This window comes from Thermobia domestica, chromosome 2 (genome assembly GCF_964235325.1).
Source record: "Thermobia domestica chromosome 2, izTheDome1.hap1.1, whole genome shotgun sequence".
NCBI lineage: Eukaryota > Metazoa > Arthropoda > Insecta > Zygentoma > Lepismatidae > Thermobia > Thermobia domestica.
The window spans coordinates 124,148,449-124,164,845 of record NC_137455.1 but is presented as its reverse complement, the minus strand read 5'-3'; the positions used below and the strand labels follow the sequence as shown (position 1 = coordinate 124,164,845).

The 16,397-nt window shown below is 32.6% G+C and overlaps 1 protein-coding gene across 2 annotated transcripts in view; it reads right to left on the bottom strand.

The window, feature by feature from the left end:
- Positions 1-16,397, bottom strand: part of LOC145675331 (BOS complex subunit ncln) — a 90,869-nt gene that overhangs the window by 38,860 nt on the left and 35,612 nt on the right. For both annotated transcript variants that reach the window (XM_081745730.1, XM_081745735.1), the window contains exons 3-4: positions 3,771-3,915; positions 203-297 (exon numbers count right to left, since the gene is read on the bottom strand). In XM_081745730.1, the coding sequence (XP_081601856.1) occupies positions 203-297; positions 3,771-3,915 (240 nt within the window). The remainder of the gene's footprint in view (positions 1-202; positions 298-3,770; positions 3,916-16,397) is intronic.

Here is a 16,397-nt window from a genome sequence, read left to right as displayed (position 1 = left end):
GTTCCTTGTAAGTCCCTACTGTAAAACCCCTATTGTGCTCAGGCAACTAGTAATAATTGTTTATTAATTGTTTATTAATATTATTATTATTACTATCGGAAACTGTCGTTTTCCACTTTCTAAGCTGCACATATTTTTCTTAAGTGAAAATAATTTTGCAGCAAATGAAAGAAGTTATAGTTACATATAAATGATTGTTTACCTGTATATTGGCAATTTGGACATCTGACTTTGAAACTGCTTGATTGCTTCCAACTACTACTTGATATCCATTAGCGGAAACAGAGTTAATTAAGGCTGCAAAAGTAAGAGCAGGTTAACTATATTTCAAATTACTAATCTGTAGGGACGTGAAATTTTAGTTTTATTTCATCCCTGAAATCGGTGTTATTTTTCGCGATTTAATACAAGCAAATAGGGGTTATTTGTTTTATTCTGTAATGGTTTTGAAAAACAAGTATATTGTAAACATAGAAAAAGTGGTCTGTAAAAGCTAATCAAAATAAAATATAATTTTAAAATTAAACGAATAGTTTTAAATGTTGACATCTTAAATTTAAAAGAATAAATTATATTTTTGGACAACCATCTGTAGTGTTTTTTAACATTTTCTTCACTTCAAAAAAACAATCAATTCACAATAAACTTACCTAAAACGCAATTCATAGCATAGTGTTTCTTAACATTTTGTTCACTTCAAAAAAATCAATTCACAATACACTTACTTAAAACGCAATTCATACCATTATCAACAAACATTTTCATTTAATGGCGAATTTATAGTTTCTTCAATGTTTCTGATTTTTTAAAAGACAAAATTGTCAATATTTACACACTTTCTTCTTTAAGGTTTTGCCTCCTTACCGTAACTACGGAATAGTTACGGTACCGTAATATCTTTCAGAATCAACGTTGAAAGCTGGCAGATATTGCTTCAAGAGCACAGGCAGCAAAATCTCAGGGGCAAACTTTCACTAACCAACCGGTCTAAAAATAACAAGACTGATGGTCTTCTGTGAATCACATTTTATTGCAAAGCAAACTTGTGTTATTTTATTAGTATTACCGCCCAATATGGTGATTTCGCGAATTTATGGCTTTGTGCAGTGCATTTCGGTTATTTAGCGATTTAAAAACACCAAAACCGGCCTTCCATCATATATTTATGTATATCAATATAGTTTACTTTGCCTTTTTCAAATTTGTGATGTTAACGTTAAAACGAAAACTTCAGTCCCTACTTATCTGTAATGTTCCTTGGTTATTTTCTTCCCCAATATTTCGTGTGACACTTAGAGGCACACAATTGGTTTAAGTCTTTGTTCATAACACGATTTTTATATTGTTTTTTTGTGTCTCAAAAATGGTAATTTAATAATATTGTGTAAATTTTATCAATACTTATAGTCACCTGAATTTTCCAATATCTTATAGGCTGCTCTCATTATTTTATTAATATACACATAGTAAAGGTAGTGCATTAATCTTTTTACTAATATTCATTCTTTATTTATTTATTTGTATTTTAGGTTTTCCATCCGATGAATTCTTCTTGATCAGAACGTTGTCCTAATCATTCACCAGACAATTAATTTAAATCGTAGTACCTCACTAAGAAACTGAAAAAATGTTTTGACGAAAATTTATGTACTTTTCCCGTAGAATCCGAATCTGCAATAAAAAACTGGAGTCCCCATTTAAGTTTTCAACGTTGTTCCCTCACCCCACCTCCAGGGCTGCTAATTTTATCAGAGGTGAATTTCCCCCTCCACTTTTTATTTCGGACATTTTTTTCGTCCGATGCTTATTTCTCCAAATATTTTGCAGTCTCAAGTTTAAAAAAATCACCCTGTATAATAAAATAAGAGCAATCTATACATATTGGGAAATACATGTGACTAAGTATCGATAGAATTCAAGCAATATTTTAAAATTACTACTGTTGAAACAAAAGAATAATTAAGACAGTATTGTGAAGAAAGATTTAAGCCATTGTGTGCTCTAGAGGATGAATGTCTGAGTCTTATGCTCGAAATATGGGGCGGGGGGATAAACAAGGAATATTACTAGGTGAGTAATTTAAGTATTACAATATTTTCCATTCGATCGATAAGTAAATTAATTATGATTCATTAGATAAACATAACTAACACTATGGCTTACGGTTGAAGGTTGAACACCGAAGAAGCAAAAAACAGCCACTGATTCCTATCCTGTGGCAATACAATCTGAATTACTGTCACCCACTCTTACATTATCCTATCATGTTCCTGGACTATCCAAAGATTTCTTATTCATCGCCCTCCCAACCTTCTATAAAAACCCAGCCTATTTCAGATGCGAGCAACATGCCCCACCCATCTTAATCTATCAAACTTGTTAATATCTGGAGTATGTATCTATTATGACATTTGGTGTTGAATAACATTCCTTATTCACTTGTCTGTACGTAAAATTTTGGATTAAATATTTTAATCTAGACTTGTTTTCGAGAGCTGATGACAATCTTTCACGCCCATACACCATGAAAGGAAAATTGTTTTTCTAAATTTTCGATAAACAGTTACGATGAAATAAAAAAAATAATAATGACAATATCGTTCTTATTTGTCGTTAATACGTCAAATTACTTGTACACCTTACCTACATTACTATTATTACTGTTTATTATAGTTTCTAGTTTCTACTCGAGATTATGTAGTATCTAACACTACCTACTACTGTGCTGTTAAAGAAAGCTCAGTCTACTGCACGTGCTCTAAATAAAACGAAGGAGAGAGATGTTCACCAATTAACGTAGTGTCCTTTCACGCTGCTTCTAAAAAAGCAAGGTTAATGACCGCGTTGTTGCCGGTAGTTGAATTTTGAATCTTCTGTCAAATGTTTCAACTACTATTATTTTTATTATTTGGAAATCATACGTTACAAATTATTCTGTCATACTATTACGGTTATAGAATTATGACTTGTTAAACGTTCTAAGTTTGTCGCCATAGCTGCTGTCTATTGTTACAGTCTTTGGCAACAGCGCCTCCAACGCGCAACGTGTTCTGTTAGACTGTTAGACGTCAGTTTCCCCTTAACCACACAGTAATATTTAGTACTTCTAAGCCAAATCTTTTACACTTCGTTGAATATTGACCTGTCCTCCTTTCTAATATTTGATATAAAATGAATAACTGGGTCAATTTTGACTTATTATATCTGAATTATATATATATATATATTGTCATTAGATCATATTTTTATTTTTTCCCCATCTACTCCAAACAAAAAATTTAATTACTCATAATGCACTGTTTCATATTATTCTTAAAATGACTTACTCAGCATTCCATCATTTAAATAAATAAATAAAAGAGTCATATGAAGTGCTTGTAAAGTGAAAGATCTGAAACAAACAAATAAAAAAATAACTACTTTTTTAGTATTGTATCAGAACTCCTTTCTGAATCACTACAGAACGTGATATCTAAGATCTGTGTAACTGACTGACACAATACAGATTCTAAATTTCTAATTCTCCTTGATTTTCAATTTATATAGCTATGTAGATAATTCTTTTTTAATTCATTATTTTATTTCGTATTAAAAATAATTAACTTAAAACAAGATATAACTACATTTTATTTAAATTTTTAATATTTGATTAGCACACAGAAAACCTACTATACATCAGAAAATCCATAACGAAGTCTCTACGTATTTATCTATAGTTAGAAATAATAGAAAAAACTAAGTAAAATCAAAGCTAAATGTTTTCTTCTTACCTTCAGCAGCAGAACTCGAGTGATCGTCAGTGAAGCTGTGAGAAATATCTTCTACTATCATTTCCAATTCTGGCGTATTGTGAGTGAAATAGACAGGAATGTTCACTTCTTCAAGCATTAACGCAGATTCTAGTTCGATTAAACGCTTGAAATCATATTTAAAAAAATTACTTTACACGTAAAAAAATTAAAATTAAGAAACTAATCATCATATATTTTTTCAATCAGAAACTACTATTAACTTCGTTTGATATTACACTATTCTAACACGTAAATTAACAGAAAAATATTTTACAAATACCTTATATGAAATAATTGCTAAAATTATGCAATGATAAAAAGAAAGCACATATACCGCAATATAAGTGACACTTTCATACAATCCCTTGTTTCGCACAAACATTGTATACAAAATAAATATTTCACAATAATATATTACGCATTTGGAAATTTAGAAATAACCAACAAGAAAAGAAAACACACCGGGCCGTTCGTAGGAATAATTCTATTTTTGTTATCTTCCTTATAATGTAAAATAGCATATATTTCAATATTTTACGCCATGACATATCCTACGCCGTATTTTGGAAATAGAGCATGTTCTATTTCGTGTGATTTCTCGCAGCACATCTAGGTTCCATTGTAGTACATTATCGCAGTACTAAATAGAATATAATACTGAAAACTAAAATTGGTGCCGGTTGAATATAACTAGGCTGAACATATATTATAGAGACGAAATTTGTTAGTCAGAGGTCAAATTTTATGTAGCAATATGAGTTAGTATAACTTATTTATGATTCAAATTTGTTATGTACGTCGAATCAACTTATATCTGTTACATACTGAGGACGAAATGTCAACATGGGGAGAAAATCAATACTGCAGGTGGTGATAGGGAAGGTCATTGTAAGCAATGACCTATACCTCATGGTTTCCTATATTTGGGAGAAGGGAGTATTTCGTACCAGGGTTGGCTGGTTTAAACCAACGTGGTTTAAATCTTGGTTTAAACCAACTGGCTTTTAAAATAAAACAACCGGTTTAAACCAAAAAATGAAAAATGTTCGTAAAAGTGTAAGTGTTCGTAAAATCTTGATGAACACATTTGTGGGTTATCACATTTCACTCCCGTATATTATTCGTATTATATTCAGACCTAAATACCCCATTCATTACTTAAAGAGATTATACTACAAAACCAACTTCTTTTTTTATAAGTTTATGAATGTTTCTTTTTTTATAGTTTGTTATTATTGTTATGCAATTGCAAAGAAAAATTATAAATATTGTTTCGTTTTAATAATGTTTACTATTGATAAAATACATAGAAATGCCGTACTTTTTTAGAGAGGGGGTCATACAAACCCCACGAGATGCATTTATTGAAATCAGAAGTGTCTTTGGCATCTATTTATGTATAAATGAACCAGAGCCAAAGTGAACTAAAATATTTTGTACCTTTATTCACTTTTCTTACCGATATGCAAATTAAGTTGTTGTATTTCTTTAACTTGGACTGATAAAAGTCATAGTGAACTAACTTGGACTAAATTAGTTCTTCTGTACTCTGCAGTACTTTGAAATTGTCAATATGTAATTCTGTATAATGATTTCACTTGTGTTCACTAATGCTTATGTTTTTGTCCTTCTGAAATGACTCTTGGCAATTATATTAACAAATATGTAAAGAGCAGTACAACGTAATTTTATCAGGAGACCTTCGTGAGTGAGTCGGCAGACGTATCGCATTTGTGGCCAATTAGTCCCGGTTTCGAGTCCAAATGAAGAACAATTTCTCTGGGATGTAAGTTAGGAGCGGTTTGGATTCCGCTTTAAGCTTATGACCCCTTCCAGCATAACCCGGTTGTTGCATAATAACACAAAGGCGAAACAAAATTATTTCTGTCCATATGTGTTATAAATACATAGAGCACATTATTTAAACCAAAAAAAAACTGGTTTAAACAAAAAAAAAGCTTTAAACAAAAAAAACGGATTTTTAGTTTTTTTTTTAAAAAAACACATTTTTTTCAATAAAAAACATGGTTTTTGCCAACCCTGTTTCGTACTATTGATGTTACCACGTTTCAATCCTTTTTGGGATACCCTGTATTTGCTGTAATGATACAAATTATAACTCATTATAATGGTGATAAAATGGGCTTTCTGTAAGTACGCAATAAGTCATCATAATGAGGGAAAAGAAGGGGCGAAATCCTGAAAATTTCCCTTTTTTCTATAATTCTGATGTGAAAACTGTCAGAGACAGAAAAAACAGTTTGAAAATATATTCCATTGTTTGTCTAATTCGTCAAAGATAATAGATCAAGACGAACTAGTTATTAATGGGAATTCTGAGATGGAAATAGTGGTGTTGAAATCATTATACAGAATTACATATGGACAATTTCAAAGTACTGCAGAATACAGAAAAACTAATTTAGTCCAAGTTGGTTCACTATGACTTTTATCAGTCCAAGTTAATTACACAGATCTTGGTTTTGTTAAAATATAAAAAAATATTTGCAGTAATATTTCATCTAAACTGTACGGTAAATGGATTGGTTAAGATACACTCTTGCAGCTGTATGAATTTATAGAAGTTATCATTATCTGTCCTTGTAACTAGTGTAAGGGATGGTACTACAATTCATTACTTTCATATTTCGAAATTGGAAAAGTGAATACTTGTATTTCTGTTACATGAAAAGTGCAAAGGCACATTAGAGCGGTTTTCTTGCAGTGCAGTGAAATGAGTGGTTAAGATTGAAAAGATCAACTGTTGTAAATGTTGAATTTTCACATAAATGTTTATGGTGAAGACCTAAACTAAACTTAAATGCCTTTTTTCTCTTCTTTGAAAGTACAGGTGTGTTGAAATAATTCTGTTTAATTTATTTAAACCAAAGTCTTCAAACAATGACTTCTCGTTTACTATTTTACATAAGCATTCGTTCGTTACCTTCGCAAAAGTTCGCTACCTTCATCATAGGAAAGAAGCGATGCTAATAAAAATTTTATCGTGTAGAAGGCTCACGAAATATGCTAGAAATTATTCCCGGTATATCTGCCACGAAGAGTACTTCCGCTAACAACAGGCACAACATGAAAATCGGCTTCATTTAATAACAATAATAATAATAATAATAATAATAATAATAATAATAATAATAATAATAATAATACACCTATGTAGCCGGATAATAGCACGTGTAATCCCAGTAGCAGCAAGTAAATTTCAGTGTTGAGAAGCTACTCGAATTACGAGGAGATGAAACCCAGTCTACAAAGCCAGAATAACGGTGATCGTAGCCAACGAGCTGACCACACATCACAAAACTAAAAGCTGTCTAGGTCCCAATAACCCTGCATGAACTACAGAACAAGTTGTCTCTGGTATCTTTGTACTTCTGTATAGCCAGATTGTTCTGGCATGATGGACTTTCGTGCGCCTGAGCCTGCTTCAATATCATCTATTAGCGACCGGCGAAACTACATCTAGCCTAGCGAAGAACAAATGGCAAGCGCGTTCCGTTGCTCTGCCTTAACAAAAGCATCTGGAGCCTTACATGACGAAATTTCGAAGCAGATACAATATTGTAAGCCAATTATAGCCGTATTATATCTACTTGAATTAATGAGCTGCAGATTATAAGTCAATAATGATACTGGGAGTAGAGAACTGAGTCCGATTCCCAATCCAACGTATGGAGCCTGTCTGTCATAAAACCTTCCTAGGCTGATAAAAGTTACTGTTCACTTTATTATTGTTGTTCATTTTGGCATTTATCTGCTGAAAAACTTTGTCTCTTGTCTGTTTAAACTTTATGATACATTTGTACGCCTTGAAGGTACAGTGTTTACTTATGGTTACAGACTGATCAGGAACCACTCCACCCTCATCCCATCATAAATAAAATCCGAGAACATATACGATTAAATGTATGCGTTTAATGAAAAATACAGACTATTCGGATACAACACCAGAGGAACTTCGCGAAACGAACCCGTAAACGAAAGCATGAAAAAATTTTACAAGAAAACACACACACACAAAAGTACACAAATACGTCATTTTAGGGGCCGCGTTGACTCAATGGTAGAGCACTCATGGTAGGTTCAGTCTCTTGTTTGATCCCAGCTTTCTCCAAATGGACCCTGTAGGGACAAGCATTGTGTGAATTAATTATCTCAGGGTCTTTCTCTCCCTCTCTTCATTCTACTATTCCGTTTATTATCATCACCGTCTCGATTAACTTCAGAGCATAACCATGGAACATTTTTTAAAAAATGCGTCATTTCTGGGCTATACTCCGCAGAAAATTGACAGGTGCGATAAAATAAAGAGTCATAATGTGACAGGACACGCTGCCCCATCAGCATTTGTGTACCCGTTGTTTTCGCAAGTTTTGCGTTTCGCTCACTTCGAGCAGTGTGACTGAGCGCTCCGCTCAGTAACCTTCTGAACTCCACCAATGTCTAAACTTCACTGGCTACACTGTCAACACATGATCAGAGAGCAGCAGTGTAAGAAGAGGAGCAGGTGGCAGGCAGCTGGAGAAGAATAGAAGAGAAATGCAGCTGAAAAATAATTTTAAGTGAATTAATAGAACAAGAATTGTTAAAGGACTTGTTTTGTTTTAACCTGCCGGTGAAGGTAAGAAAACCGAATGTGCTCGAAGAATAACAAGTAAGCCGTATTCATAAAGAAGCAATACACTGCAAGTAAACACCGCATGTCACTATTAAGGGCGTCATATTTACAACACTTGTATTATACTTAGTTTGCATGCGTCATAGTAAAAGAAGGAAGATTTGAGCAATTGAATTTAACGTGAATTCACGTACTAATGACAACGAAAAGGATTGAAACAAGTGATATGTGTATACGGTATACGACACATTAAAGCATGCTTTGCACTCGTAACCTTATAGAATTCTTTTGATATTACCGTAAAAACATATGCGCATATAAAAAGTAAATCTAAAATATTGATACATTATTTATGTAAGCCGATATAATATTATTCATTTCAAATACCTCACTCATAACCTAACCTACTTTATTGGATACTGCATATCAGTGCTATAAAAAGTAAATATAAAGTTTCTTGCGCCAGTCAATATTAGTAGAAGTTAATAATTTGTATACACTCTAGAGCAGCGTTTCCCAACCGGTGTGCCGCGGCACACTGGTGTGCCGCGAATGGGCCGCTGGTGTGCCGCGAGGAAATCGAAACAAAATTATTAATTCTATATCAACCAAATTGCAAGCTGACACACAATCATAGTCAACGTCTTGCGAATAAAATCAGAGAAATAAACACACTGCTGAACAAGACTGCACTTATTTAATATAAAAACACATTTACACGTGACGTTTCGATCTTCTAGCCAAGATCCTCATCATGTCTGGAGTGTACGTCCTCATCATGTCCTCATCATGTCAGAGTGTACGTCTGATGAGGATCTTGGCTAGAAGATCGAAACGTCACGTGTAAATTGGTTTTTATATTAAATAAGTGCAGTCTTGTTCAGCAGTGTGTTTATTTTTCAATTTGCAAGACATAGGAAAAAATGTATATTTTTGTATTTCTCATTACTATAAATTTCTACCATGGAAAAATTACTGTAATTGTAATATATTATTCTACATCTATTACTGAGTAGCAGACAGTATTTCGGCTCGTACACATTTCCACGGTTAGCTGCTATGTTACACTTCAATTGAGAGTCATACTAATATCGAGAAATGGAATCACTTGTACGGTACGCGTCAAGTGAACGTTCGTAGAACACTCATTCGCACGTGAATGACAGAACAACACTTTGTTCAACAGGTGTGTTTTGACTTCGACGCATCGCAAGCTGTGTGATTGCAACGACGTGCACCGGTTTTGTTTAAAACAGCAAAGTTAAAAGTACAAGACATTTGTTTGTTCGTTCGTTATTTAGTGATCTTCGTTTTTAGTGAAAGGTTGAATAGTTTTCGAAAAAGAAAGCGTATTTTTAAAAATCTGAGTCCTATATTTCATTGCAATTGTTTTCTATTTTAAAATTAGAATAAAAAATAAGCATAATGAATTAGCATAAGGAGAAACTAGTGATCGAGCTTTCATTTCTATGAGAAGGAGATCAGTAATCACAGAAAAAAATTACCATGGTATTTTATATTTGCAAATAATAATAATGATATCTATGAGTGTGCCGCGAGAATTCAAGTTACACCCGTAGTGTGCCGCAAGCTGAAAAAGGTTGGGAAACGCTGCTCTAGAGGATCAGTAAATATAGAACGTCATGTATATAATGAGCGCACAATACGAACGCATTACTTTGTATTGAATTCTTTCAATCTTAAGCTCAAGTTTGAAACATATATCCACAAAAAGCGCTTGAAAGAAAATCAATCTATATTTGATATAGGCCTATATAATAGCGGAATATTACTTCAAATTATAGCCATAAAAATATCTAACAGCCACAGTAGTAATATAACATTGTTACGTAACTATTATTTCTGAAAACTGTGCTAGCTAACATATTTATTTGTGAAGAATGTTTGAAATATCAGTAATAAGTTGAATTCAATTTAAATAAAAGTTCGCCAGTCGCGACTATCAAGTGTCAGTCAGTTAGTCACTTTGCACTCAAATTAATATTTCACTAGTGAATCATCTGTTCAGACAAAGACAGAACTGAAGATAGAAACAATTATACCAAGCGGCAAGTATAATGTAATAGTTTAGTGCATCCGTAAAAAGGAAATAATTAAAAATAAAAATAATAATAAATATAAAAATAAATAAGAGATCAAGCTTCTCTAAAACAATTCTTTCTGAACTTATGAAATAACATAATTTGCTACTGTCGTCTGGACTTTCATTTATTCTGAAAAGACTAAATAGTAGAGAAACCTTATTGCATGTATTATTATTATTTTTGTTGTATATAGTATTTTGTATGTTTCCTTGTTTGATATATCTTATTTCTTTTAATTACTTGTCAATCTCAGTTTTATGTTGAACGGTATCAATAATTAAAGTGAGTGACGTTATCAAATCATTATTGAAGCGACTGTTTACGTCAAAATATTGTTCATTTGTGGTGAGCATTATCTGTTGTGTATATGAATACTATTTTGTGATAGAATGTGGTATTATAGAAACAAATATAGTAAATAAATACATGTGGTTTTTGATAAGTTTATGCAAGTGTATTCTGAAACTTCAGAGTCTAGATTGCATCATCTCTCTACGTCCACGCTATGTCTGACAACTTCGTGAATAACATCAGTGTGGAGATTTATATTGAATGCTCGAATGGTAAGTTGTAGGGGTGTTCGGAATTCGATTTCGTATTCCGGAATTCATCTAATTCCGGAATGTTCCGGAATTCCGGAACGTTTCGAAATTCCGGAATGTTCCGAAATTCCGGAACGTTTCGAAGTTCCGGAATGTTCCGAAAATTCCGTAACATTCCAAAAGTTTGGAATTATGGAATGCTCAAAAGTATGAATTTCGGAATTGTTTTCAAGACTGAAATTTTGAAGCTCACTGTTGATTCTGGAATCATAATATTAATATTAGTTCGAAGTTTGAATATAAAAGTTCGAAACAGTCCTGAGGCAATGGTTCTCAAACATTATTACAAGGCTTTAATCCCACAAATTTACTCGCAAATACTTTCTCGTTTTCACTATGGTATCTATGGAATATAGTAGCAACATGTCTTAAACAGTTATGCATTCTCGTATTTACAATTATTGGAATAAAGTACAGCATTTTATCTTTATCTTTTACATTTTTTTCAATCATTGCCATTTTGTATTTTGAAGTACCAACAAGGAAACAATTTACATGTTTGGCATTTTAATTCCAAAATATTTGTTTTACTATTAAGCAAACAATACAAGAGCACACGAAACATTTGTAGTCATGTCATTTGGAATTATATTAATGAACTTTTAATCTAAAGTACAAGGAGTACACATGAGTAATACATAATTGTGAAAATTTTGACAACTGAAACCCTGAAATGGTATAACTGATGCTACCTGAGACGTCATCAAATAATGCAACAAAAATGTAAATGTAAATTACTATTGAAAGAAAAAGCAAAATTTCTGTGCTACAAAATAATACTGTTAGAGAACAATGATGTTGATAAAATATTATAAGGGCATGTATTAAATGTCAATTTTCATATAAATGCCCAGATGATTTTTTTTAAAAATTAGGGGAAAGTAGACTTTAGACGATATTAGACAAGGCAATTATGTATGCAAAATTAGAAGACATGCATTCAAATTATTTCCTGTAATAAAAATTAGAATTCAACTTTCCATGGTAGATTGCACATGTTCTATCTCCGAACAAGGTGAAATACGTGCAATTTACTATGGAAAGTTGAATGTTAATTATTATTACACGAAATAATTTGAACGCATGACTCTTAGCATGCAAGATTGCATAGAAAATTACATCGCATAAAATGGGCTTTATGGACTTTTAGCTTAACAAACTTCTTTTATCTCATTGATCTTTTTTATCTGATTTATTTGAGAAATCAAGAGAAAGAAAGTTTTCGCCAACTTTTCTAGTCAAGGAAAGTAAGACATCAATTTTTATAAAAAATCAATTTACGCGAAGTACGAATAGTTTTTGATACAAATTCATTATTTCGTAAGAGCGAAATATGAACATTAGGCTAATACTTTTAATGTGAATATTAACATTTACGAAATGATTTCCTTCATTTTTAACTTTTACCATCGCTACTCACAATTTCGGGTATACTAATTGAACATTTACCTTTCTTGTTGTTAGTCATCGGTGCAGACCCTTTCATCTGAATGCATAACTACCCTTCATATTGCAGCTTTGTATGAAAATGTACATATTCTGTTGGCTTGTATCGATGTAATTGTTTAAAGAAAGTAACATGCTTTTACATCAGAATTTCACAACATTGATAATATATTGGTGATTAATACAATTTCTCAACAAACCAATTTTAAATGTTTTTCACTCACACAATTCATTTATCACCTTGCATAAAATTTTGTTTAGTAGAGTTAGAACTAATCTTCATACGTAGGTTCCAATGCTTAGTATTTAACTGATAGACACCTTTATTTAGTTAGTTATTCAAATAAGTGTCGCAGGACAAGAAACGAGTAGCGCATACATGTGAATAATTATAAGATATTATGTAAAGTTTGCACCTCTATTCGATTTACTCTCATTGTACATTTTGACAAGTTATGCAAATAATGCTTGATAAAGCTTTCATTTAAAAAAACAGCAGTAGCATCATGATTATAGAAGTTACAAAAAACATTAAACAGTAATCCCTTGTTCTAAGAAATTTTTTGCTGTTTGCAGCATGCAGTATACTAAATACAATACAAGCGATGCATTAATAATTTTAGCTTTGCGTGATTTGAACCTGAAAATATGAAATACTGATTCTAGTTTCCAAAAAGTTCATGTAACATCAATAATGCATATTTTTACATAATACGGACAGCAGCATAATAATTGTACATTTTTATTTCAGACTATCCTATCCCTTTAATTACTGAAAATCGTATTTTCTTTTAAATGATTCTCTGCCCCTCCTTCAGGTACTTATACTTAACAATGGCCATACATCAAAAGATATGCAGTTCAATTTCTTGTTAGGGTTGCCTCGTATAAATGGAAAAGGTACAGTCGGTATTCATTTAAAAAAGAATATACAAAGTGGTTTATAAAAAAGGTGTTTCTCGGAAGATAAACCAAACTAAAGGGAAGAACTAGCTCGAATTTCTATGTTCCGATTTCTGCAACAAAATTACGGAATTTACACTGAATCACTTATGATTGAGACTTTATGGATAACCAGACAAAGTTCCAAATCTTATGCGCAATCGTTCACAGTGAACGGATCTAGAGAATGAAACAAACCAGTTGCCGTAGACCAAAACTCTTTCCTTCAGCACAGCGGAATCAATATCCAGTTTCAAAGCTAAGCTTTGCGCACACCTCTCAGTTCGGGGTAACAGCAAAAATTATTTTTTCAATAAGAAGTTCCGGAATGTTTCGAAATTCCGGAATGTTCCGAAATTCCGGAATTCCGGAACGTCTTGAAACTGTGTTCCGATTCCGGAATTGGAATTTCCGTTCCGAAAAATTCCGGAATTCCGGAATTAGGAACAGCCCTAGTAAGTTGTCGATCACGACCCAAGAGTGTTGTAGTATTAATATTGGTATTCTTATTTGAGTTCACTATTTCTTGATACACTGTTTTCGGAGCGTGCGCTCCTGCTACCGAGATTCCAGATAACGGGAGGTTATTAAAGATTTGTTTCATATTTTAACCACTAATACCCTCCACCGTTACCGTCACCGTTACAATAATTCGAGAACGAAATGTCGGACCAAAGTTGGGTAAAAGACGATAATGAGTATTTTGAGCATAGACTCCACTAATGCACAAACGGGTGTGGAACAGGAGAGGTAACATAGTTCGCCTCGAAACATAAAAGAAAATTCATAAGGTCTTCTAGAACGAAAAAATGATAAAGAATCTGAAAACTGGTGCACATTCCATATCACTGGTACACTTCTGTTCACAAATGCCTAGACTACCTTTCAGAGACTAAGTAAAAAAAAATGACCCTAGATCCTTATGAATTCTTTTTAGGTTTTGCTCATTTTCCCCGCATTTTTTATCCCACACAGGGGTGGAGATTGAACGATAATATTTCTGTATGTATATTTTATTTCGTTGTAGATCAAAACACAGTTAACATACAGGAATATAGGTTATTGTAAGTCGCAAATCTGGAACATGATTTACATTTTTAACCCAGAACAAAGAAAAAAAGACGGAAGCAGATGCAAAATCATAATTAAAAATAGACTACAATGTTTAATCATCCATTTAGCGCGATTTGTTTATTGTTTCACTACGAATTAACGTCTCCCTAAACATGCCTCTTGTCCGGTTATGATCCTCAGAGCCAAAACTAAAGAGCAATTTGAGTAAAAGCAAAATATTTGAAAACATTCTACTGTTTTCTGGTAATATGTGATTCATCCTATCCATCTTTTCCATAGGAGGTTAAGCGAAAAACCGGTCTTTGCTTCCAAAGGATTGGAGATCACAAGAAACAAAGTAACGTACGTATTACAATCTTCAAGATACATTAATGTTACCTTATGTCAGAATACAGTAGAACTGAAAGTAAACTAAAATTTGAAGCACCAATATACATTAATACATTTTGTCGCGAACAGCAACTATACACATTTATAATTACTTTTTTTGTAATTAATATAAAAGTAACACTTATGATATTCTACCGCACTGCATGTAAGTCTGTAATTAGTACTCAAAATAAATATGCAAAGACGATGTGAAGAATCTGTAAAATTATGAATCTATATAAAAACATAAATATAGTGGTTTGTTTGTTTTCTCAGTTTTTAAATTAGGACTGAAGAAACTACTTTAAGCTAGATTTCGTATTAATTCTACCGCTTACCAGGAAAAACAATTTATTTTTTTAAATGCAAGAGCTATGTTGATGTTTCATTATGTAAAATGACCCTTACGCTTAAATTAATGGTCTCCGGACATTGAAAGATACGATAGTTGTAAAAGTGTGCTTCCTTAAAATTTCAGCGGCTTACATTTATGTATATTTACGGCAATTCTCCCTTTTAAAAACGATCCCACTGTGCAATGTTAAAAAGAGCATAAGACTTTTTAGTCCTTCGATTCTCATTTCTTTTCTTTTGAGGAGCAGACTACTATGGTTAACAGTTACAATCATTTGTTTAATTGTCGCACACTGGCATAATTGGTTGTTTTTCTAAGGAGGAGGCACTGCCACTTACTTCTGAGAATTGAAAGGACTTTGCCTATGGTCCAACATTATTCTAGAGGAGCCCAACAGTATTCTACGAGAGGTGGTTCCACTCTATTTACGGCTGTAGTCTCAGAGTATATATCTACATCATATTTTACTGTATACTGCAAATCTTAATGCAACACATGCTGCTGTATGAATCTTTCGAACTCAACATTTTAATATTCTTTCATGAAGTCCTGGTCGGATAACGAAAAAGTCAGTTAAAACGAAGATCACCATTTCATAGCCCCTAAATTGTATAGCAACTCTACAATGTTAAAAAAAGGAATACAGAATTATAATTCAATTAATTTAACTTACCAAAATCAAAAGTTTCGACAACATGCTGCTTCAGTGACACTCAGTCGAACGAAATATTGTATATTGAATAAACCACACTAGACTATCACACAAACCACACACTTATTTACGGTGTGTGTGTACTGATTGAAGGAAAGCACAATACTGAAAAAATACGATTGAGCCTACAATACTGAATGAAATACAGTACTGTATTTTATAAACACATGTACTAAATTAAGAAAAACACATTTACACTTAAAAATATAAAAATCTACTTTAAAAAGTATGATTTTCTTTTGATTTCTTACACTACGTAAAGAAAACCGGACCGCATGAGGTATACAAGCAACTGTGAAAACAAAATCAAGACAAAAAGTAGTTGGTTTGTGGTTGTACAATATATTGCTGTAGAATACCAAATG